Source organism: Zosterops lateralis, assembly GCF_965231275.1.
Source record: "Zosterops lateralis genome assembly, chromosome: 2".
In the NCBI taxonomy this organism is placed as follows: Eukaryota; Metazoa; Chordata; class Aves; order Passeriformes; family Zosteropidae; genus Zosterops; species Zosterops lateralis.
Genome location: NC_139763.1, coordinates 25,480,634 through 25,506,861, shown reverse-complemented (window position 1 = coordinate 25,506,861; position 26,228 = coordinate 25,480,634). Strand labels below are relative to the sequence as shown.

The following is a 26,228-nucleotide window of genomic DNA, read 5'->3' as shown; positions in this document are numbered from 1 at the left end:
GATGCTGGGACCTCATGGAAAGCATGAACTGAAACAGGCTCCTGGCAGGACCTGCGGCCCCACGGAGAGAGGAGCCCATGCTGGAGCTGTCTGCTCCTGAAGGACCCATGTGGGAGCAGTTTGTGAAGAACTACAGTCCATGGAAGGTCCACTGGAGAAGTTTGTGGAGGACTTTGTCTAGTCAGAGGGATCCTATGGCAGAACAGGGAAAGAATGTGGAGGCCTTCCCAAGAGGAGGAAAACGCAGCAGAGACAATATGTGATGAACTGACCAGAGCACCCATTTCCTGACCCCCTCCACCACTGAGAGCAGGGAAATTAACAATTTTGGAATTAAAATAAGCTTGGAAAGAACGGAGGGGTGGAGAGAAGGTGTTTTACCAATTGGGTTTTTTCTCATTATCCTACTCTGATATAATTTGTCATAAAACTCAATTAATTTCCCCAAGTTGAGTCTGTTGCACATACTTCAATATAACAGTAACTGGTGAATGATCTCTCCTGTCCTCATCCTAACCCATGAGTCTTTTGTTGTATTTTCTGTCCCCTGTCCAGATGAGGAGGTCAGTGACAGAGAAGCTTTGATGGGCACCCAGCATTCAGCCAGGGTCAACTCACCACAATAAGCAAACAAACAAACAAGCAATCTCACCCACTCTGCCTGCTGTAGGAGGCATGTAATGCCAACACAAATCACACATAGTAAACATACATCTTCAATTAAAAAAAAACCCAGAAAAATCCCAGTGAGTACTGCCTTGATGGAAATCTACCAATAACTATAATACTAACTTCAGTTGCTTTGCTGCTGACAGCCCCACTGCAGTATTAGTTTATGTACAAACATCAGAGACAAGCAGTACGTATAATGTCATTTCATCTGTGGTTTTGGAGGTTTTATGCTTTGAAAGCAAAACCATGGTGGCCCAGACAACAGACCATTTGTAAAAGTGCTTTTTGCAGCAAGCAGCATCTCTGAGCAGAGTGTCTGCCCTTGTTCTCTCTCGTAACCCCGCAGCAGCAGTGACTGATCCTCAAGTTTTTTAATGAGCAGTGAACTTTTTTTTCAGTGTTGGTTATTATCAACTCATCTTTGAAGCTGGAGGGTTTTTCTTTTTCCTGTATAAGATAACAGAGCATGGTATCCATCCAAAAGTTTAATTACTTATGGATGTTATTAAGCTCTTCAGATTACCTATCATTTGGCACTGAGCTTCACAGGTTTGCAAGACATGATGTAAGGAATGAGAAAGCAGTTTTTAATTAATGTTCAGGGTATTTAACATCTCTCTTTTCTTGTATAGTGGTCAAAATAAACACCATCCACCTTGCTTCCTGTAAATTATTACATATGACATATACATATCCTCACAAACACTACTACCTGACACTGATTTTTCCAATACCAGTGGAAAATATTTCCCTTCCATTTTCCTTGTTGGGCACTGTTTGCAGTTTGGAGGGATGATACTATCCACTGCTCCAAGCCTGAGGACTTGTCTCAGCATACAGCTGTGGCTACAGTAGAAGCTACTAGAGAACAGAAACCTTTCCTACATAGACTTGCACAACCTGGGCTGTGTGTCAGACTGCCAGGTGCCCGCCTCCTTTGAGATCCCTAGGGAACACCACGGAGTCTTCTCTTATATTCAGCTACCTGAATAACATTGAACCAAGCCCGAGTTTTACACAACTCATACTGTTCAGCTACTGCTAAATTATTCAAGTTTATTATTTAGTATACTTAACAGCTGTGTGAGGATGGAGTCTTAAAACACACCTAGAATTAACTGTTAAGAATTACTTTCAAAGCTTTTAAGAAATGTATGAGAGAGTAATTTCTTAATTCATTCATGTTAATCTGCACAGATGTGCACAGCTCAGATTTCCTTCACAGAAGCTGCACTGCTTTGTCCCTGCTGTGTTAAGTTCATTAACAATTATGTTTAACTCGGCTCACTTTGTAACAAGAAAACAAGGCTGTGGATCTAGCAACTAGATTTTGTGCTTTGCTGTTTGTTTTTTCCTTGTATAAATGAAGTTATAGATCCAACAGCCCAATTATTTTTGAACTATACTGAACTCTTCTGATTAGGTATCATAGGGCACTGAGACCCAGACCTCAGAAAATCATCCTCCCCCAATCTTTGAAGGTACAAATACCTTTCACTACAACCTGGTTTTCTAACTGCTTATAATTAGAATATTTTTGTACATCATCAGCTTCACCAAACTCCTTCAGTACACTTAAATGATTACCACTCCACTTCCCACTAATATGAATCACCAGTTTATTCTAGTATGTCAACTTCAGTAAGCCAGTCTTTCATGACACTTGATTTTCTAAAACTAAAAAAGATTTCCCCAACAGAGTCAGTAAGGAAGTCTGAAGGAAGACACTAGATCTCAGGAGTCCTTATCCTTCTGAACTATTCTCTTAAATGCATTATAAGCAATCTAGGGAAGGAATTTTGCCAAAGTTTTGTTCCCAAAACAGCTGAATGTCGGCAGTTGCTGTTATTGTTTGGCCCCTTTTCATGTTTCCTCATAATTGCCATCTTGGCTACTGGAATCTCTTGCTCTCTCCTAAATAAGCAATCCTGAAGATCCATGGTACACCAAAAGAATGTATGTATAAGATAAAAAAAAAAGTGGTAGTTACAAAGCATGACAGTGTATCTACAGCTAAGTAGCATTTGGAAAGCCAGATCACTTGTACACTTCAGAGAAATAAGGCATTCTTTTTCTATTCATGTTTTGAGTTCCTATCTCTCAAGCACATCCTTCACAATCCTGAAACATTTGACCTCCACTCTAAAGAGAAATTTCACCTTGCTAAATAAAACCTACTGGGCAAGCAACTTTTATTGTGTACCAAGTCTCTGAGGTATCAGTTTCTAATCTAACATACTGAATGATCTTTGCTTGTTCTTCCTCTCCTTATAAAACAAACAATCAGGGGATACAAAGTAGTTTATCTTACTTAGAAAGCTCATTTTTGATTAAAAAAATGCCAAACAATAAAAAACAAACAAACCAAACAAAGCTCCTATCCCAATTTTCCTTTCCTCTTCCTTCCTTAAACCCAGACAGAAACTGCTTGGAGATAGACAAGGAACCTCAGAGAAGAAGTTCTGGGGAGGGACGGGGTGATTTCAAAACTGTAATAAACCAGTAAAGATCAGGGAACTCCCTGAGAGCCACGCATTTGAAGGACACAACATTCATGGAAACCCCTCTTTCCTACTGATTGTGGAGAGCAGTTAATCCCCTGCAGCTTAGACAGCCCATTTAGGGTGGGATGAATAGCCAACAGACATACCTGTCTCTCCTCAGCTATCACAGGGGGTGCAGAGACACTCCACTGTTTTATTTTTAGACACCAAGAGTTAGGTAAGATGAAGCCCACTTTTAAACACTATTTCTGCAAATGCTGTATTAAAAAAACAAAACAAAACACCTTAAATATTTGCATTAAGAAGAGTTTATGGCAATAATGGCAACATCCCCTATACAGAGTCCTTCGTTCCTGGAAGCAAAAAACAATTTTAAACTGTATTTGTACCTGAGTATTTGGCATGGACTTTTTTGGTTAATACCAGTAGATACAGAAGAACCTTCACTGTTAATTGGCCAATTAATACAGCTCAGAGTAACTCTGTTTTCATACCGAAACCTATGTAACAGTTCCTAATAGAATTCTATGTATGAGCAGAAACAATCTGTTCAAGTTTTATCCGATGTAACCATTCTTTCTATGGGAAAGGATTTAGAAGAGAACATTGACAATTAAAAATATTAAGAAATTTCACTAAGACAAAAGCTGAAATCAAAACACCAATGACAAGTAAACACATACAAGTATCAATGACAAGCCCAAGACATCACCCCTTCCCTTCAAACAGGATTTTGAATATTAAGATTTTGAATATTCTAGCTCCAGGATATCCCAATGCACAAATTTTCTGTTTGCAAAGAAAGTATTTTCACTGTTTGTTTTGCTTTTCTGTCTGCACAGAATGTATTATACTACAACAGTGGTGGTTCAGCTTGGAGCAAGGCAGGAGCACTTCCTTCAGTTGATTCCTAAGCCCTCTAGGACATCCAAAACTGAAGCACAGGACACACAAGGTAACCTTAGCATGAGTCACAAGGCAGAGAGGACAATGATGAGAAGAAGAGGATGACACACTGCTGTCACCCAACCTTATGACCTACAGCCACACTGAGTAGCTAAGATATCAAAGACTGAAATTTGGATCCTTCCTCTGCAATTCATATCCAGGGCCAAAATTCAGTCTATTGCCTTTCATATTTAGAGTCTTAATAATGGGGTTTGGGAAATCTCTTGCTAGAGATATTCTTATTTGTATCAACTGGCTAAATACTTGGTAATCCTCTGAAACAGTGATTCAACATTTGCATGAGAAAACAGGTGTCAATCTCCTCTTATTAAAATCAGTGATGATTAAGTGTATCGCAAGACTGCTGTACTTGTGCTAGAAAAAATCTGTAACAGGAGTTTCCTCTCCTAATAACACCAAATCTGAAGCTTCTATCCTCATTAAGCCAAAGAGGAAATTACCTGGGATTCACACATCCCATGAAAGTGCTCTATGGTACAAACTTTCTCACAGTTATTATCATTTGTTAGCAGCACCAAATACTTGACATTTAGAATTACCCAAAATAGTATTTCAGTTATTGCAGTTTTTGGTGGCAGTGGCTGAGGGGAAGAAAGCCAAAGAGGGTAAAATTAACCTGAATCTACTCCTACTCTACTCTTGAAATACACGATTTCCTGAAAAAACCTTTTTCTTCAAATCATTATTCAGGACTTCTACACAAGCAACCTACTCAGTAAGAACTGAAAAAGAACTTGTGTCACAGTAGAAACCATTGATCTATCAGAGAAAAGGTATCTCCTGACAGTAATTACAAAAATTTACAAAGCAAGGATGAATAATTAATGTGTTTTATTTTTTTTTTATTATCATGGAAACTATTCCCTTAAATGCAATGCATTCATTGTACTAGAAATCTGATTTCTGTCCCAACTTTCACATGGGAATTTTAAAGCAGATTCCCAAACCCCAATTCCAATCTTTAAAAGAAACCCAAAAGACAAAGCTGAAGCACAGAAAAAACAAAACCACCAAAACAAAACCAAAACATGTCAACCACCACGCTTCCCCCAAAACAAACCTGAAACACAAACCCCCAACACACCAATACCTGTACAACACACACAAATACAAAATTATTCAGGCTGGAAAGGATTGCAGGAGGGAGACGCCTGAAGGAACAAATGGACAGGATACTGCTGAGAGAGGACATAGTAATGCAGAAAAGCATGATATGATTTAACCATTTGATAGCCTGCAGCTGTGCTGTGAAACACAAGATTCACCTGCAGTGTACTAACATGGACATCCACGACTCCTGCACTTTCACAAGTATTATGGAATAGGGAATAAGGCTGACATGAGCCACTGGTTGTAAGAAACAGCCACGTGGAGAATAGTGGGAAATGTGAGGGAGGAATAAATTGCTATGGAGCTCCTAAGTACAAGCAAAGGATTCCTTATCAGCCATGGAAGTCTTCACAGAGCAGCCACCCTGAGGCCCCAGGGGTAGAGAACAGGTGGTGCTCTCTCACTGAGTACCAACAGCCTCTTGGAAAGAAACTCTGCAATCTGGACTTCTTCACCCAAGTCCATGAGCCAGCAATAACACCCATCCTATTTATGCTGCCCACATGCAACAGCATGAAAGCTGGTTCTCCAAAGATCCACAGAAAAGACAATTATGTAGATTTGCCACACCTGAAATATACTTTTCAGCTTTTTTTAATTAGATGTGGATTAGCAGAAAAATGCCTGCAGTGACTTCTAATATATTAGTCGTTTTATCACTACTTATGTTCTTCCTCATGGGCTAGTTCAGCTATACAAAACTTTAGCATTTGGTGTTTACAGGGGGAAGAATCAGGAAATTAGAGCAGTCATTTAATTATAAGATTGAATTTTAATAAAATGAATAGAAAACCAGATTAGCAGAATATATGAAGCAACATCTATCCCACAACAATTAATTTTCACATTACCATTTTTCTACCTAGCAAAGGAAAGATTACTTTACTTGACATCAGCAAAAAACACTGTATTTCCTCAGTCCCTTCAAGAGTCATGTCTTGACCCATTCTTGGGAAAAGTCCTACTCATTTTCTCGAAAAGAAATTCAAGCCTTAACCTGCCATAATAATGGACAGTATTGACCAAAATGACATCCAAACACTTTAGGAGGCAGTGCCTTCAGCCCACTGAAAGGGCACTCCACTGCAACCTGCAAAAGCTGAGAATGTCATCACACACTCTGGTTTGGTAAAGACATGCAAATGTGCATAACCTGGCACTGGGAGTGGCTGTTCCTTTTACAAAAGAACCCTTTCCTGAAAGCTAGGATCAGAAACTGCTGTTGAAATGCCACCTACAATTGCTTATATTTTCTGCATGGATGCTACTTTCATCCAGCAATCCTGAATCCATGGTTTTGTCTGCAACAGAGTGATAAAAGAAAGAGCCAACATTTTCCTGTAAATGCTGCAGCTCGAAGCATTTCCACACATCCTCCTCCCCAAGGTGACTGGGAGGAACAAGTAAGTTCCACCCCAACACGCTGCAAATCGATTCCTACAAATAGGCACTGAAAGCCCTAGGAAGCATTTCTGCCTTGCTTGCTTCAAGTCTGGATAAATGCAGAGTTAGCAGGGACTCAGCTGCAATAGAGGTCAGGATGCAGCTCTCTGGTGGAGATGCCTGGGAAATGGGCTTGGCAAGCAGGCATTTGTAATCTTGCACAGCTAGAAGTAGGCAAATATCCCAGGCACAGGCTGTGCTCAAGGCTACAGTTGTAGCTGGCAGGGGGGAGAAGCTTCCCGTAATATATTCTATTTGATGCAAGAAGTTTGAAAAACATTAAGAATGGAGTTCTGCTGTTTGAAGTTCTTCCCATTAGAGCCATATTTTCAGAAATTTCAAAATGAAATTTTTAGGCTTTTTATTGACTCACTGGTCAAAACATGCAGTTAGTTGTCTCTTAAATGTGCTTTCATTAACTCCTACAAACTGATCCAAAGACTCATCCTCCCCTCAAAATTCAGCAAAGACAATGAAAATCTCACTTTGTGGACAAGATATATATATATAAATCACCTTTAACTAGCATAATTGTCTGAGTTTTACTGTATGTTTTTCTGTACATATGCCTATCACTAATTCATTAATTGCTTCCCTAAGCCCTCAAACCTCATGCAAGGAATGACCACCAATTGTGAATGAAGAGTCACATAGTAGAGATGAATATCCCTCCTCTGGAACAGATAGGTTCTTCATCTCGTGGTTTATGCTTCATTCAATTTACGTTGGTCTTTTGTCTTTTAACTGTAGTACCACATGCTAAGCCTTGTTTTCCAAAGCAGATTTTCAGGTGCACAGCAAAATATTTCACTTAAGCCAGGCAGAGTGTGATGAGGACTCTAAAGAGTACCCCCCTACACCATCAGGCTTATTAAGTGCTTTGGGAGATGTTAGCAGCTGTTACAACTAACAAAGCTGAAGACACCATAGATGGCAGCTAATCAAAACTGTTCTAGTCTACATTAAAAAAAAAGAAAATTACTCGTTTGTAGATTCCTTCTTTGAATTCAAATTAGATCACTTGCCTTGAGCATGGAGGAAAACTGCAACTAACAGCTTCTTAATATCAGCTTCAATCACATGCTAAATTCCTAAAGAAGTGACATAAATCAAAGAAATGCCTGAACACAACACAAAAAAACTTCTGAAATACAGTCCTAACTATGAAAAAATACAGAGCACTCCTTTTTGCCTATGCTCCCCCAAAATCATGGTCAACCAGAGATCATTTGGGAAGTTACATTTATACATACATTTCAGCCCTAAACACATGGAATTCCACTTCTAAGTATTAATCATTTTTATTGCAATCCAAAGTATAAATACATACATCAGAATAAACAAAAGCAGTAATTTTTCTCATGCTCTCATATACGGAATGTTTGCACTCACAATGAAAACTCTACAAGGTTTTCAATTTATAGCTGATTATGTTAACTAGATTTGGCTTAAGATATTCATGGTCAGCTGTTGGCACTTTTTCTTAAATAAACATAAACTTTAAATGAACTTGTCATGCTTAAAATGAACTTAATGAACTAAATTTATCACTGCCAATTTCTTTTTAGGGTTTCTAGCTGAATGAGCTCAGAAGGCGTTGAAGAGATAGCCAATACCAGTGTTTTGCTTACAAATGGTTTTGAGTATTAAAATCAAGTTAAACAATATAAGCCTACAAGCAGAAAGCAAATAAATATCCCACTTCACTGTGAATGACTTTCATCAAGATCTATTACACATATTAGAAAGAAATTCTGTTTGCAAGCTGCATAAACCTGTATTTAAGGTACTGTTAGCATATATTCAAACACTATTTTTCTAATCAAGACTTCTGTGAGGAAGCCACAGAATACTAACAGTTCTTAGCACTGTTTCTTGGCATAACCAAGCAGCAGCAGCAGTTTCTTGGCATAACCAAGAGGGTCCCTCTGCCCTGAGCTGGTGTTCCCAAGCTTTAGCCACACCAGTAGCATCACCACAAACACCTGCATCCTAACCTAGCAACTGCCACACCTGAGGTGATGACATCCACAAATTCTGAGTCTCATCAGGCCTTTTGAAAGCAAATGAAGCTTGGCTAGCTAGAGGTCAGTTCTTCACTGGATTCTGCTTGTGACAAGGGCACCAACGCTGGGCCTTGGGTGAAGGCTGACAGCATACACATTCTCACAGAGAGGGCACATACATCCCACTGGGTTTTGCCCTTGCAGTACCCCAAACACAAGATTCCAGCTACCTCATCTCCTCCTAGCTGAGGGCCAGGAGAAGAGGCTGAGAAGAGAAAGAGGCATATCCTTGCTGCTACTTCAGTTCCTTATGAACTGCTGAATCTCCACAAGCAAGAACCTCCAAAGGGTATAAACAGGGAGGAAGCAAACCCACCCACACCAAAGAATGAAATTTCCAGAAAATAATTCTGCTTTGAATTTGAGTTGCCATGAGCAGTGGCTCCAAACAATGATACATTCTGTTGGTTCATATTTGTACATGGTGGTAGGTACCATAGGCAATACTAATCTGTCACCTGCAACATTCACCTGGGATGCTTCTCAGGTGTCTTACACCTGTGGTACAAACAGAACTGAGAGGGCCACTTGGATATCAAGAGAAAAATCCTTTTCAAGGCCCACAGTGACAGATTCAACTCTAACTGACTTATATGTTAACAACAGGTGGCCCCGTATTCTGCAGTGCTCTTGTTCTTGCAAAAAAACTAGTGCAGATAGTGTAGTGAAGCACCTGGTCCCATTCTCACAGCTTATTGGGGCTGTGAAGCGTTGCTTAAATCTTGAATGCATGAGGCTTGAAAGGGGGAAAATAATCCAGCTAATCAAATACAGGAAGGTTGATGCCTCAGTCAAGGTGGAACTGAGAATCTGCCCACATGAAAACTTCAAATGGGTTCCCTCTGGGCACTCCTGATGGAGATGATCCATGACAAAGGCCCAAACCTCTCTCACCATGTAGATGTTAAACATAGCCAAGACATCTTAACACAACCTTAAGGTGATGTCACAAGGGGTGGAAAATGAGATTCTGAAATTTATATCCCGAGAGATAGCAGAGATCTTTAAGGGCAAATGACTAGCTGAGGGAAGCTCTGCAGGGCAAGGGGGCTGAGGGAAGAAAAACAGCAACAGGCACAAATGGCAGCTAGGCAGGGCCTCAGCCAAAAGAAAACCCAGGCTGGTATTCCTGACATGTTCTGGAAGCTAAAACACAGACTGAGAATTGAGCAAAAGGAACAAGCATATGGTTTGAGAACCCAGTCAATTTTATCATGTAATCTGAATGACACAGAGCTGTTCTTGCCATTAATCATTACCTCTCTCCTACAAGAGGAAAGCAAGCATGCTCTGCTGAAAACAGAATTCTGACTTCAAGACAAGACACAGGAAATCTGGAAGACCAGAGCCCAGGACTTGGTGCTGCCACTTCAAGGAGAGAGGAAAGGAACTCAGCAAGAAGCGAGGAAGATTCCAACATCACAGAGTTCAGTTAAGGAGAGGGCTCTTCAAACAGATGAATGCTTATCTGTGTGATCCCTACACTAACTGCTATTCCACCAGCAATCCTCTATCAGCCCATCTGGCCTCAAAGACAGAAGGAATGGGGGAAAGGAGATGACAAGAGGATGGAAACTGATGAAGGACATAGCTCAGCCTGTAACTGCCTAACTGCTAGGTGGCAGCAGAATGCAGAACATCCTGGAGCATTAGGCAGCATCTCCTGCTCTCCCAGGAGGCTATGCAAGGAACACTGTATTTTTATTTAACAAAGTCCTCTCGGAAGCTGCACTCATCACCCTGTAGCAGAGGAACCTGCTTCTCTCACACCCCCAAGAAGCAGCTCTTGATGGTACAGGCAGAAATTTCTCTGCTTCCAAGCTTCTCCTAGAAGGAAAACCAGATCAGAGTAAAGCCAGAAGTGCAAAAATACATGCAACAGCTGAATGAAGTAAATTGTGATTCGTAGATATGATAGGGACATAACACTGCTGTTGTATGAAAAAAAGAATATCCAACAGCCTTGGAAATATGCTGCTTCTAAGCAGAAGACAGTCATAGGGATCTTGGCCTTGCTCCCACACAGCAGCTAAACTCTTTCTCAACAGGCTAAACCACCAGCAGCAGCACTCCAACTGAGCTGAACTCAGCATACTGGCATCTCTGGCCAGAATCAATCATGGACACTGAAAAGAAAAAACAGATAGCCTGATGTTCCCCATAAGAAAGCTGACATCATGGCCAACTTTCACACCAGATGTGGTAACAGCATTGCAAAAGTTTGAAGCAGTATGGGGAGAAGAAATGCTTCAGTCTGCACACTCAAGAGCTGAGAAGTGGAGCAGAAATCTGGTTTTGGTCTTTTTTCTTGTCGAGAATCTGCTTGGACTGCTTATTTGCTTTGGAATTGGGAAGTCTAACCAGGCTGAGACTAGAATTGCCACATCTGCAAGGGATCGAGGTGTACAATTATCAGGACACAACAAATGCTTTCTTAAGGAGAATTTTCTGAAGCTGCAGCTCCTAGTCTCACAAACCCATGCCTAGGAAGCTCTGACAGAGCATCAGCTCCAAGCAAGTGAGTAACAGCATGTGAGGGTGCTGGCACAGACACACACAAGTGGCTTATAAAAGAAGGATATAACTTGCAGCTTCTTGTAACAAGACTTGTAAATGGAATTACAGCCAAACCCACAAAATTGTAGGAAGCCAGTAAATATGTATTCAAAGACTATCAAGGTGCTCAAGGAAAAAAAAAATCAAATCAAAAATTGAAACTGATCACAAGGTGGTTTTTTTTTTTTTTACATCAGACTGTTGAAAGGAGCTCAAATGCCACAGTGAGCAGTGCAGGCGTTAAGAATGAGGGAGGCAGGTGACACAGTAAAGATGCTGAAGAAGCAAAGCATTCTTTGATGTGGAGATGATGCACCATCTGGTCAACAAGCACTCAAGTCATTCCACAACAAAACACTGTCTCTTGGCCATATACCAGAAATTGAAGGTTACAGCACTAGTAATTAATTTCTTAATTTCTCAATGCTCAGAAGAGAGAAGCAGCCCAAACACATGACTGTTTGGAGAAGCACATTAATTGGAAATGTGCTGGCACAATACTGACAAGAACTGACATAAAAACAGCTTTAGAGAGATGCCAGAACACGATTGCCTCAGCACCCTAATGGGACAGAAGGAGGCAGAGGGGAAGCTCTATCTCACCATCACTACCACTCTGATACAAAACTTTGACCAGAAAGTAGACACTCACCTACCTCTCAGCTCTGTGCTCATACAACACATGCCACAGTTAGCTTAAAGGGAAACCAGAAAACTTCATACCAAGCCAGCCTTCTATCAAGGTTTTAAACAGCAATGCTATAATCTCTTGTTTTTTTTCTTGACACTTAAAATTTGCTGTTGAAGCAGGAGGGAGACTCAGCTTTCCCTCAGCACAGAGAAACACCACTCTTCCTCAGACAGGCAGTCAGGGTTCACTTGTCACAATGGCATGTTAAAAACCTCAACACTGGGTAACTAATGATCACTTGTACAACTACAGAGCAAACAAAGAACTTGAGTTTTAATGTGACTTGAAATTAATAAGGCCAGATCCACAGCTCATATGAATGTGCCCTGAAATTTTAGCACGAAGTAACTCCCAAATGCCTTGTCTTTATTGGCTGGGTTTGTTTCTTTAACTCTAAGCTGGCTTACACAGGACAGCCAGGCTGAAGTAAAACTATGCTTGTAATTCACTAAGAAAGCAGTATTATTTTTAGCAATGAGGAAAAAAATACAATCAAGAAATCTTCCAGATACTTCTGTAGTACAGATAAGCACATAAACCCTGGCCAAAATTCTGACAGAAAAGAAGCTTGTCTTAGATATTCTAAATTAATTCTATTTTATTTTGTTTAAAGTTGTTTTCCTTTAGGAAAAAAAATTCAAACTTGGTGGGGTGTTTTTTTTTTTGTTTGTTTGTTTTAGCCAAGAAAAAAAAAGGATTGTCTCATATTTTTTCTGTAAAAAAATTCTGAAAAAAATCTTTTAAAAAATCTGTTTAAAATTTTTCACTTATAATACAATTTGATTTCTTCATCAGTTGTAATAAATTTATTTTATTTTCTAATCTTTATTAGTTTTGCACTTCTGTATCATAATATATACATTTTCCTTCCAAAAAAAACTTAAAAAAGCAAGAAACTCTAATAGCAACTTCTTCTAACAAAATCCTAGCAAAACCACCATTCATAGTTCTCTAGGTATTCTAAACACTTGGATAGTGTGGTCTCCAGTCTCTTGCCTGCTGCTTCATGATTTCACTGTGTAACTGTCAACATTTCTGTAAATTATATTAATTCCAGAGTTTAGTGCCACTGATTAATTCAGTAATACTGCTTAGGAAAAAAAAATAAATTGTACAAAATTAGATTGACAATAGACTGAAAGATCCACTTCAAACACACAAAGATGTGTTGACAGTAATACAAAACATCATTAAGATGATGGTCTAAGTACATATTATTTAAAGTAAAAAACTATCTAATCTCCTGTTTCAGCTGTCCACTAAGGTTTGACAGAAAACAGGATTACCTCTTTATCCAAAGTAGAAATCTGCAACATTTTATAATTAAGAGTATTATTTCTTATTGCAAGAGGACACAGTCCCTGTTCTTCGGTGCATCCGACATGGCTGTAAAAAACTAGGAACTCAAATCCATATTTATGTACTTACTGTGCTGGTGTTTTGCATCTAGGAAAACACAGAGCCTTTTATCTAGACATGCCAACACCTACTTCTTAATTAGTGATTTTCACAAGCTAAACAAAAGCAAATCAGAACAACCATACAGGTGCCTAAAATTCAGAGACTGAAGGTTACAGTTTAACAACGAAGACCATGGATAAGAACTGGAATTTTCAGTCAACAGTACTTTATTAAATTTGATATTTAGCAACCATAACGAGAACATTTGCGTAATGATGTAAAATATAGGAATGGTTAATACAATTCAACATAAAGACACAGGATAAAATATCAGTATATACATTACCTTAGCAGTCTCAAGCAGAACTTCATCTCTACCTAAGCCAGGTCCTATGACAACCGAGTGCAGCCGTGGTAACCACTTTTCCACCTCATGGATAGCATTGGGACTATCACTACAAGGAAGTGTGGGGAAAAAAAAAAAAAAAAAAGAGAACTTTAAAAAGGCTTCATTTTAGTATTCTCAGAAACTAAGTCCAAGGTGTAAGATAGAAAGAGGTATTTCTTATCTTGAGTGTCAGGCAATTTTATCCTCCAAACTACCAAGGGTCACTTCTGTGACCCAGGAAACATAAAATGGTTGTCCTAATAGCTAAAACAAAAAATTTCTCTCAATTCATTCTTTTGGGGATACCACATAAAAATGAGGAAGTAACTGCAAGTATCCACTGCAGCTGTTACAAAATAAAAAAATAAAATCCAAGCAGGAAACAAGCAATTTTTAGAACCTGTCACAATTCCCTATTTAATGCTTCTTTGCAGAGGTTATACCTTGGAGAGAGATCCACCATCTTGCAGGTATATATTACAGCTTACTGGAAGTGATGCAACTGTTTATTACCCCACATGGCAGAATGATAAATCTACTCATATGCTTTTTTGTCAGTTGCTTCGTAAGAATTTGTTCCAACTGAATTACAGCCAAATTGTCCCCTTTCCCCAAAAGGCAACAGGAGAAACAAGCTATTCAGTATGGGCATTATCTGCCTGTAATGCTTAAAATTTCTATAGCATTCTGTTTTGTGTCTACATTGGAGAAATTATGAGAAAATTCACTGCCAAATGTAGCTGCCACAATACAGCATTCAACCACTGACCAGAACTGTTTATTTTGTTCTGATCAGTTTTGTTGTGTAAATAGGTCAGAATATTTTGAAAGCACTGCCCAGTATTTGCAGTTAATCCTTACTGACAGTATGGAGGGAAAATTTAGCCTCCCTCCCTCCCCATCTCTGACATTAGTGACAACAATAAATGAACATTTTAACTGAAGCATGGGGGAATAAAGCTCCCTGTAGGCTGAGCAAGGGGGTACTGCTCCACAGTATTGCCCAGATTACTGTAAGCTTGCAATACTCCAACAAGGCTGTATTATTACAGACAAAAGCCACTGCATCTTTTTCATAACCAACAGCTGTCCTGATGGGACGCAGCACTTGGGAACAAGTGTTTAGGTTGTGTCTGGCAGAATCAGCAAATTCCACAATGATTTCTGCAAGTGCCAGGCAGGAGCCCAAAGCTTTTGCAGCTGCAGGGAGCGAGGCATCCCGCTCAAGGGCGCAGGGATGCGGCGCCTGGCTGCAGCCCAGAGACCCCTCCGCTGACAAGAGCTGCCTCGGAAAGCCCCGAGGTGCCCTGTGCTGACACCACAGAACAGCTCTGTCAAAACAAGGCTGCTGGGGGGGAGTAACGACCTGCTGCAAGGGCAAGGGAGACAGGGAACCACGACAGGAAATTGCTGTCCCTGGAGCAGTCCCTGTTTGAGCAAGCTGAACTTCCATTTGAACGCTGCAGCTCCCTCCCTCCTCCTCTACCACACATGGAAACCACAGCAGCCCAAGAACAGCTCACTTTTCTTTTTATTTATCTCTGTACAATCACCTATCAGTTTACAATGCAGATAGAGGCTGGAAGTAAAAATTATTCAAAAAACAGCCAAAGTAATATTAAAAAAAAAGACAGGTGTTTAATATGTGGTAGGTTGAACATGTGAAAAACTGCCTGCACATCAAACTCTAACAAAACATCACCCTTTCTGAATGCAGACTACTTTTCTTTGTTCACATATTGAACTTTATCTTTGAAGAGCAATATATATCTCAATATATATATTTCTCAAATAAATAGATCCATATACCGTGTAGTTGTAAGAATACTGTAACTTCTAGATATGTAAGGATGTCTGGATTCAAAATATCTTTGGATAGTAGAAGCCAAATACATTTTAAAAAAGCTTCATTAAACATAAGCTAAGAATAGAGGCATAGGTAGTATCATAAATGCTCTGCTCTTCTACAAATATCATGTACAAATAATCTAACCATAAAATTGTCAAATTATTTATATTCAGGATTGAGATAATTTTGTCTAAAACTCAATTAATAATGTGCACTTTTCAAAACAAAGCCATCTCTTGGGAAATAAACAGTCCAATATTAAGCCACTCCTGTACACTTTGCCTCTGGTAATAATAAAAACCTACTGTGGAGCTTTTCATCTTTAAAGCGTTCTACAAACATTATGTTCAACTCCTTTGCAACGTCACATCAAGAAGCAATCCAAGATGCGAAGGGTCAAGAGATTAAAAATGGTGATAATGACTGCTACATTGCAAAATCAGCTATAAAAATATGCTGTAAAGTAACTGATGGATTTTCAATCTTCATAAAGAAAGCAGAAAAATACTGTCTCACAACAGCATCATGCCAGCTTCACTTCAAGACAGGGATGTTCACAACAGCTGTGGCTATGCAGCTACAGACACCGTACCAAAATGCTGTATCCACAGCTGCTCTGGAAGTGGAAGGGCTATTGTGTTATCTCATACTTTATTTCCACACACACACATCAAACCAGTAGCACTTTAAAGCTGATAGGATACAAATGATCAACAGCTTTCTTCAGGCGGAGGTAAACCTTGAATGTTCCTGACCATGGGATTTAGCACAAAGGCAGAAATTCCTCTAGCTCTTAACAGCTACAGTCTACACACTATATTTAAACACACCCAGAAAAGCTCTGACTCTGAGATCAGATGGCCTCTGCACTCTCAGGCTTCAAAACACACAAAGCTCAACCTGCCTGTCAGGCACAGTTCCTGTGCCATGGTAATTCCTCTTCAGTGGAAAAAGTGGTTGGGAAAGGCTGGTTGGCATGGGCCAAAATCCTTGCTAAGGACCATTTGGATAATTTGCCTGTACAGATGGTTGTGCTTCAGTACTGAGAAATAAATATGTCTTGTCAGTATTTAGCTTATCATTACAGAAAAAGTCTTCTTGTTCATGTTCATGTTTGCCTGTGGATCAAAACCAGACAACAATGCCTTTGGAAAAGACTACTTTGGAGGCACCAGAACAGAATACCATGTCAGGTCCTCAGCTGATAATGGTGTACTACACTCACACAAAGAACATAGTTTACCCCCCCTTGTCACTTCATGGCAATTTGTCTGCCTGGTTACTAACCTGATCTCAAACCTCTTCTTTTAATTATCACCTCCACTGCACAAGACATTGGAACAACTGAAATTAGCGCTGTATTTAAAAAAAACCCAACACCTCTCTAGAAAGGTACAAGGTATGAAGAAGATGATGATGTCTCCTTGATCAAAAGAGATGTGATCTTCAAGCTTTGACAGAAACAAATCAAGCAAGCAAGAATTACTATTGCCTTTAGCAGTACAGAGCCATATGATACCCAACTTGATTTTTTTTCCAAAAGAGATACCACAAATCCAATACCCCCACTCTAAAGCAAAAAACTAGTAATAACATAAAGAGGAGTAAGAAAATCTCTTAAGGCCAGGAGAAAACAGCATTTCAGTTTCTGAGAAGAGGGTAAAAAACCCTTGAGAGACTGATTAAATAAAAATTTGGGACTTTCCAAAATAAAGCAAGTTTTTTTGGAAGGTGATAGGGCAAGATTTTAGGAACTAATTTAGCTTTTCCCTAATATAAAAATACAAACTCTACACCACGGACATACACAATAGGAATATTTGGGAAACTGAATCCTAGCAGTAACACCTGTAAACATGGACAGTGAATTATAGTACCATTGTGCACATGTGCAAAAAGATATTCTAGTGACAAATCACATGAGGGAATAAATGGGGAATGAACCGATCTGTAACAGCTACTTCCATAACACTCCATGTTATGTGACATGTTATCAGATGCCATTCTGATGAAAATTTAGATTATGACAGCTCACTGTTGTTCAATCAAGCAACTAAGCAACAACCCTCCAAATTCCCAAACACTTCCTCAAAACCTGAGCTTGTCTGCAAAGCAACCAATAAACCTGACTGCAAACATTAAAGAACTATCACAGGGTAAACACACAAATAACAACTGCAAGACAACAGAATAATTAGTAAGAAAAACTGAAGGAGGTTCTGTAACTTGTGTCGTATCTGTGAAGCTGTATAGGTAAGAAAGAGTCTAAAGCTAATGTCAGCAATCACTGAATCAACTTCACACACTGTCCATTAGTCAGATCAAAACAAACAAGCAAGCAGAGAGAGGGAATTACATGGAGACACATGAGAGAAAAGGACACCAGAGTTGTGGTCTGATCAGCTTTCCTTGGCTATTAGTGAGAGGTAAGGGGAGGCTGAGATGACTGATGATCTCTTGGGAAGACAGACATAACACCTTTATCATTTACTGTCCCTGAAGCTGCTGGGTAGACAGGACCAAGGTATGGTGTTCAGTATCTTGCCTGTTTATCTTTTTGTTCTTTTCTCTGCTTCCAGAATGTACTGAGAAAAGTACTTTCCATGGCAAAAAGGCAAGGAGTCTTCAAATTAAAATCACTGAGTCTCTAAAATAGTGAGAACAAATTTTCTTTGAAAATTATTAGTGGCTTTAGATAACTTTTGCCACATTAACCTCATGAAGTTCAATGAGTGCAAGGTGCTGCCCCTGGATTGGGTCAATTCTAGATATGAGTACAGACTGGGAGAAGTCATTGGGGGCAGCCTTGAGGTGAAGAGCTAATAAAGAAAGAACCAAGTTAAGCTTTGTGCTCATCAGAACTCTTCCACTATATTTCACTATCAGACAACAAAAACTGTCCTAAAACACAGTTCTGTAGATCTCCACCTTAGGGAAAACTTGACGTAATAACCTTTCCAAAAACAAAGAAACAAAACCTCCTAACATTAAAAACAAACAAAAAATGCCCAGCAAACACCGAAGACGGTGGCTACTATCCTCATATCACCCAGAGTTTGTACACATCTTCTAGAGCTGTTTGTAACAGATATCTGACAGGTGCCATCTGCTTGAAAATCTGATCTAGGTTGGTCACTGCCCAGAGTGGGGGGGACACTTGACAGCTGGGACCTAAAACACCACTCACATCCTCAACTCTCCAAAGAAACAAAATTTTGTTCTATGTTCATTTTATTCAAAGACTGGCTTTTACCAAATGATCAAAAGCCACCAAGCAATAGCTTTAAATAATCATAGCAAGCTCTAAACACAGCAGCTTTCCCCATTCAGGATGAATGACAGTTTCTGTCATTGCTTTCTAGAGGACGGAAAGGAACAAGAGATAAGGTGCAGCCTTGTCAAATTTTACATGGAAACAAGAATATGTGAAGCAAAGTCAGCAAGTGTATAACCAGGAACTACAGAAATAGTAGATAAGCATGAATGACAGCATGAAGAGGAGGCAGCAGGACTGCAGCTCTTCACATGGGTCTTAGACAGAGCTGGTACCACCTTAGTAATCAGAGATGTACTTTGGACATCAGCAATGCCAATCAGTGGGACTCCCTGCTAGAGAAGAACACGGGACAAAAGCAAGACTGCTGTCACCAGATTGACTATATGGCTCCTCACTGGAGAGCACGTTATTCAAATTCTGCTCGTTATCTGTACACACTTGGTATAACTGAGGCAACTCCAAATGCATTAAAATGTACCACTGCACAAGTCTGTTTATGCAAACTCAAAGCCACACTAAGGGGGCAATTTCATAGCAAACCTACAGACATATCTTCAAAGATGGGAAAAAAGTTTCTTATCTGAAGATGAAAGTTTCAGTTTTGTTTGTCCAAACGCTGCAGGTCATTATAATTAATGTGAATCAAATGTTAGATCTGCTGACACTTGGAACCTGTCATGTAATACAACACATCAAAAGAGCCAAAGATGGGACATAATGTGTAGCTCTAGAACTGAAGTAGTTCTCTCAGAAGGCTAATTGTTACCAATTCTGGTAAACCTTGGGTGAGGTTTTTGTTGGAAACTGGGAAAATAAGATAGGGAGTAAAATTATCCTGGAAAGGATGGGTCAAATGAATGAAAAGCAAACCCAAACAATGCAAAAAAATGTTGAGCATAAAATTAAACTAATTCTCTATTCCAAGAGTGGCTCTATTTGCCAACATTTAAATCATATTTCTCATAAGTGAATGGCAAATTTCCAGAAGCCCAAGGGCTTCAGGCAGCCTCTTTCAGTCCCATGAACAGAACTGGAAATAATAGCTTCTTCTAGAGAAGCTCATTGAGCCCATCATCAACTTGTGTGTCTCTCACCGAACACCTCAGGTAGAGCAAATTGCAGAGACAACACACTGGCATGAAGCTGTTTGGATGCAATTAGAGAACAAAAAGAGATACATTTATTAAATTAGGATTAGCATATTAAAATACCCCCCACAAACATTTAGAAGACAAAAGGGTCATTTTCACTTAACAGGCTGTTTAAATCTTTAAATTGTGTACAATCTGTAAACACTGGATAGACAGTACATATTTTCCAGCTACAATTTGATTAAATAACGGGGAAGAAAATGAAAGAAAAATAAAGACCTTAATGAGAGCGGGATTGAATTCTATTCAAATCAAGTCTTCATTTCCAGACATTGACTAAGTTAATTTAGACACCAGAAGCAAACCTGGTAAGCTTCTTCTGAGTATTAGCAGCAGCAGGAGCAGCAACCCATTATCCAGGAGAAGCAGGGATGTCACAAGTTCATAGAAAGGGACTGCTCTTAATGTGCAGATACCAGTCTTTACTTTAGAAATATCTCCCTAGAATAGAATAGCTCCCTATTCTACCTTCAAGACAGTAAAAGTGTGAATGACCGATTGATGGAAACACTCAGGAAAAAAAATGCCATATTGACCCTATTGTTGTTTTGGATTTTCTTTTCATAATGACAACGACTGAAAGCGTTTTCAGTGCTTTTCAGAGCTCCTATTTGGACACCAGACTCTTACTTAGGTATCAAATGTTCTGCTTCATTAGGAATTGGGTGGTCACACACTACAGGCATCGGAGCAAACAGCCTCTTTAACAGTGAACCCAAACGCACTACACAAATGGGATCACCTCTCTTAAGCAGAGCAGAGCCTCTTGCATCCTGTGAGAGAGCCCCAAAGGAGAAGGAGCTGTTGTCTGACTCTATTTTCTCAGATTTCTCACACACACAAGACAACAGCACTGAAGGTCAACCTTATCTAGCCTTGTAAAGATACCATGGCTAACAACACAATCATTTTATGACCCGCACTTAGATATATACAAATACTTAAAGCAGTTGTAGTCTGTTTTATCTCAACATTACCAGTATGTATTATGACAATCTGTCCCAAAAACATAATAACCGAATGTCTTGACCTCCTATTTTCAGAATTCATGGAAGTGGTCTTGATCCATTATGCTTCCTGCAAACTGAACTGATAAATAGAATCTGTCTAATATTTTTCAAATGCAATCGACCAAGCTTTAAAAGCCATTGAATGAAAATGACAATGTAATTTCCCTCAGAAAGGAACACATTTAAAATGTCCCTAGAAAAAATAATGCACTTTTTTTTTTAATGTTAAAACCATTAAATAAAGTGACAAGTTTCTATCACATTGGTAGCCCTCACATTCAACCCTTAAGGCACAGATAACAGCTGAATTAATACCCAGAAGACTGGAGTACTTTCAGTCAGCTGTGGACACATGAGAAGACAGGACAGATCTCAACCTAAATATCTGCTTGGCTTATTGTCATCTGGGGGGGAGGGAGATCCTAAAAATCCTAAAACCTTCAAAAACAAACCCCAGGGATGCCTGCCTTCATTCAAACTCAAGAAAGATTGAATGCCAAAGAAATTTGATCCCAGTTTCAAATCACAGCAGTATGTCAAGCACTCAGGAAGACAAATTTGGCCAGATCTAACTGGAGTACATCTCTTTCTGACATATCAGAAAGCAGCAAGGATAGCTGCACTCCCTGCAGCAATGCTAAAAATCTTTGGGTACTTCTCACATTTTGAGGAGGTGACAAAACCTCTGCTGGAATCACACGGGACCTCTGCAACAACAGAAAGGAAAGGGATGATAGTACAGCATGAATACACCCCCCAGGTTTTATTCACTCTGCAACACACAGCAAAGGAGGAGCAGTTTTTTGCCAAGAAAGCAGTAAACGGGTCCATAAGCAAGTTTTGGCCATAGCATTGCACGACAGAACAAGAAAGAGTTTATATATTTAAATTCTCTAAGCCAGCACATTCAAATTGACTTTTATGTCCCTCTAAGTACTTAAGAAAAACCCTCAAACTTTCTCATGTGATTCCTAACCAGGCTGATGTCTAAATGAGGCTTTGGAAGAAAGATCACAAAGTTTATGTCTTCTTTCATCCTCTCTGCAGGTGTAATAGGGACCCACAGCCAAGCCACTTGTGAGACATCTTTTTGATTGTTGGAGGAATCTCTGTTTATTTCCTGCCATTCCATGGTGACAATTCTGCGCTTCTTCCAATAGCTGACCCAAAAGCGAGGTTAGTGCCAGCATTACACTAAAGTAGTGTTTAATAGCTATCCTTAGCTAACACAACTAAAAGGTATGAGCATCCTCCCACATTGTATCAATGCTTTTGCACCTCCTTGCCACATAATAAATTACAGAGGGCCAGAACCTTAAGATTATTCCTGGGCCTTCTATAAGAGATTTGGTACTGGTTCAGAGTTCTCAGTTAACTTATCAGGGCCTCAACTACCCATGATTCACTTTCAGGATTTTTTCAAATGGTCAAAACATAGACAAAGTTCAATAAAACTAGGTAAAATATGTTCCAGAAACCTTGATCTTCATTGAACTTCTTCATTAAAGGTAACTGGCCTCAATACACAGTCCAGCCTCAGGAGAATTCTCTTCCCAATTATTCTTATTTCAAACTCAAAAGAATAATCTTTTTTAAAACACAACCCTGTAGTGGTGTGGGTTTGGTTTTATCAGTTTATGTATGTATTTGTTCCTTGTATTAAGTTCATTTTTATAAGTTATAATGGTTTGCCCCATGCCACCCATGTTCCACCCTCATTGGTTTCATTCCAACCCCAGTTATATGTCAGTCAGAAGTTATCCAGCCCCTGGGCCTTGTCTGTCACTTGGGGGTCTCTCTCAAAAGTCTGGAAAGTTCCATGAAAAACCCCAAGTGATTGGACAAGACTTCAGCTGTCTCCCCACCTCAGTTATTAATTTGTTACTATGTATGTCATTTATCCAGAGAGCCTTGCCCCTTTGGCCCCTGATTTGTCCCCAGTTAGACCCATCCCTGAGTTCCTCCCCCCAGTAAAAGGTGCTGCATTGGGGGGGTTCAAGGAGATTCTTTTCCCTCGTTTTTCCCCCGCTGCTTCTGCTGAGGGGTGTCTGCTGGGGCAGATACCCTGATGAATAAAGCCAGCAGTTAACCCAGAACAGCCTCCTCTTTTTTCCTGCCGTCGTTGCTTCACTCCTTCAACAAAGACAAGAACTCACAGGGTCGGTGAGGTTCACCCTGCTACCGAGCCGTGCCCCCTTTACTGTTGAGGTGTCAGGGCTAGCCGAGGCAGAGAAAGACACCTCAGCACAACCCAAAACCTGAACTCTGCAATTAACTGTAAGACTTCTAGTAATTCTGACAATCTTTCCTAGTCCACACAAACCCAGAGATAAAACGAGCCAAGAGGAAGGTATTAGTTCTAAATCCATGCCTTGTTCAAGGGTGTTTTTTTTAGTGGATAATGTAAAATTACATCACCTCTCTGGCACCACAAGAAATTAATGACCTCATTCTACTTCTCTGATAAAACCCTGGAGATCAAGGAGTATATCAACGGTTGACTTTACAAACTGCCTGATAACCAGCTTACAAGGGGGCTACTCAGTAGTATCTTTTCTGACCTACAGAGAAGAAAATCTCTGTATAATTATGAAAAGTCCCTGCAAGAGGGGAAATACAGCACAATAGATTTATTTCCTCTTCTTTTTAACATACAACCAGCTGGGTTCATATAACTCATATGCTATGTGATCACTTGCCTACCAGGACAGGATAAGCTAACCCAACACAGGTATCCAAGAAGTCTATTCAACCTGATCTGAGCCAGGCCGTTAACATGGCAAATATAAAAAAGCTTCTGAAAAGTCTTCACTAGAAATGCATGAAGGAAGTGTGCACACATCTACAGCAAAAATCTACACAGAGAACACCTACAATAAAATTTAATAAAATCCAAAAGCTAAGTTTAATCTCACCTGTATTTGTGAAGCACTTATGGTAGCAGCACATTAGCTGACAAAACAGGAAAATGCAACACAAACCTGGGGCAGCAGTGACAAGACCAAGGAGAGGACGTCACCAAGACTGGGTATAGTCTGCTATTCAAAAAACCACAGCTTCTGTGATATGCATGTTTTGCTTCTCCACAGGAAAGCAAAAAGTCAGGACATCAACAATATTGAACAGGTTAGCCAGTCAATTTTTGAATAATACCAGGTCATTGTGGAAGGGGCCATAATGCATTTGACAGAATCCTTGAATAAAGAGGAAAAGTTACTATTGATAATACTGACTATTCACACCCCCTAGACACCCTGTTTTAATTATTCTGCTCAGGTAGTGAGGACAGAGCCAAGTGCTGAAGCTTCATCATCTTTCCACATTCTAGGCTCTCACATGCAGTCCCAGCTCTCACATTCACTCACAGGGAATGAAGTCAAGAAACAAAAACCACAGATAAAGTGGCACTATGGGTGTCCCCAGCAGGGAGTGTTACACCAAAGGGATTCCTGGGATGGATTACATGTGAAGTCACATGGAATTGCCCTGGCAATGCTGCAAGATGGATGTTCGTTTTCATAACCCGCCTTCTGCAATCCTGCTCAATCATTCTCGTGTAACATTCTCTGCATCCTTCAAGTGACAGGCATTTGCTGAAGACCTGAAATGCTCCAGTCCAACTTCCAACTCTCACATACCTTCACCAGTCATGCTGGCAAAGATCCGTAACAGCAGCTCTAATGAGCCAGAAGAGCCCAGGCACTTAGAGGGGGCGAGAATAGAGCATTTTCTTCCCTTGAGGTGATCTGCTATGAGGTGAAGGCAGGAGAGAAAGCAGTGGCAGCTAAGATGATAAAATGTCAGACTCCCAGCAGTACGAAATGGCAGCTGAACCCTGGCGAAATGCCAAGCTGTTCAAACAGGGAGTTGAGTACATGGGGCCATAATTATGATTAGCATAATAAGAGAGTGGTACAACAGCTACCTAGTTACTCTGAAGGGTCATGGAGAAATCATAACAAAGCAAAGTTTCAAGGAGAGACACAAAAGAAAACAATGACATAGCTGCTCGTGGGCTTTACCCGGAGGTTCCTCCATGCGTGAAGCGTGGCCCCGGAGAAAGTACAAAGCCTGTTTAAGGGATCAGGCTCTGAATCAAGAGCAGCCGGCCGTGCCTGCGGAACTCAAATGGCTCCACAACACATAAAGGATCATAGGAAAAGTGTGACACTGAAGACAAAGGACTTTACAAGAAAAATAGGCTGTTAGTGTAAATTTCAATAAAACTTGGTCTCAGTAGAGTCAATCAAGATTTTCTCCTTTCTAACCAGAAAAAGCTGTTTCCTCTTTCCCTCTGTCCTGGTTTGAGAATGAAGCAGAAGAGATAAAAATATGAGAAAATTTAATAAATAAAATCTGAACACTCAGATATTTGCATTTTTTTTTCATTTTGAATGTCACGTAAACAATATTTACAGATCCACTGCATCATGCAATTAGCCCAGCTGCCTGCATGAAATTAATCAGATTTTTTTTTTAAATGAAAGTATTAAATACTGAGTCACAGACTTAAAGATATATGGATATGAAAAATCTGTAGATTGACTGTACTATGTACATCCGAAGGAACTCAGGGTAGAAGTTTAAAATCAAAAGTTCTCTTTGCAGGTAGAAAGAACAGAGTTTTCACTGAAATCTGAATTCCATGGAAGACACTGAGAATCTGCGTATAAAAAAAATATCCCACTCTTACTTAGCAAGTATGATCCAGTCTTTCATGAACAGAAAGTTTACTGTGAACCCTATTTTCACCTCCCTTTTCCTCTGTGCTGCTTCTATTTTTCCTATTAATGTTTTCCATTACCAGACATCAAGAACCACTGTGTACACAAACAATGCTTTTCCCAAGGCAAGGTCAATGTTGCCATACAAGATGATCAACCATATGCTGTATCTCAAGTGGAACACATCAAGACACCCCAAGTTAAATGTTAATATTGCCATTAGGCTTCTCCATTGCATTTGTTATCATATGGTATCAGACAGAACATTAACTGAAGAGATGCTTTTTAGATTGAAGAGGCAAACAATCGTACTGGTAAAAAACCCTACCTATCTCTTCCTTGCTTTCAAACATCATTTTTATTTTGTCTGAAATCCATAAAGTTATGGGTTTCTTCTACTTTTGGGGAGTGGGGGGG

At 39.8% G+C, this 26,228-nt stretch overlaps 1 protein-coding gene across 3 annotated transcripts in view; it reads right to left on the bottom strand.

Annotated features, from left to right (window-relative positions):
* The window catches only part of NAXD (NAD(P)HX dehydratase), a 51,774-nt gene that overhangs the window by 14,564 nt on the left and 10,982 nt on the right, over positions 1–26,228 (bottom strand). For all 3 annotated transcript variants that reach the window (XR_014592443.1, XM_083883182.1, XM_083883181.1), the window contains one exon: positions 13,759–13,867. Coding sequence is in view for 2 of the 3 variants with exons in the window: in XM_083883182.1 (XP_083739308.1) it covers positions 13,759–13,867 (109 nt within the window). In the remaining variant the exon portion in view is untranslated. The remainder of the gene's footprint in view (positions 1–13,758; positions 13,868–26,228) is intronic.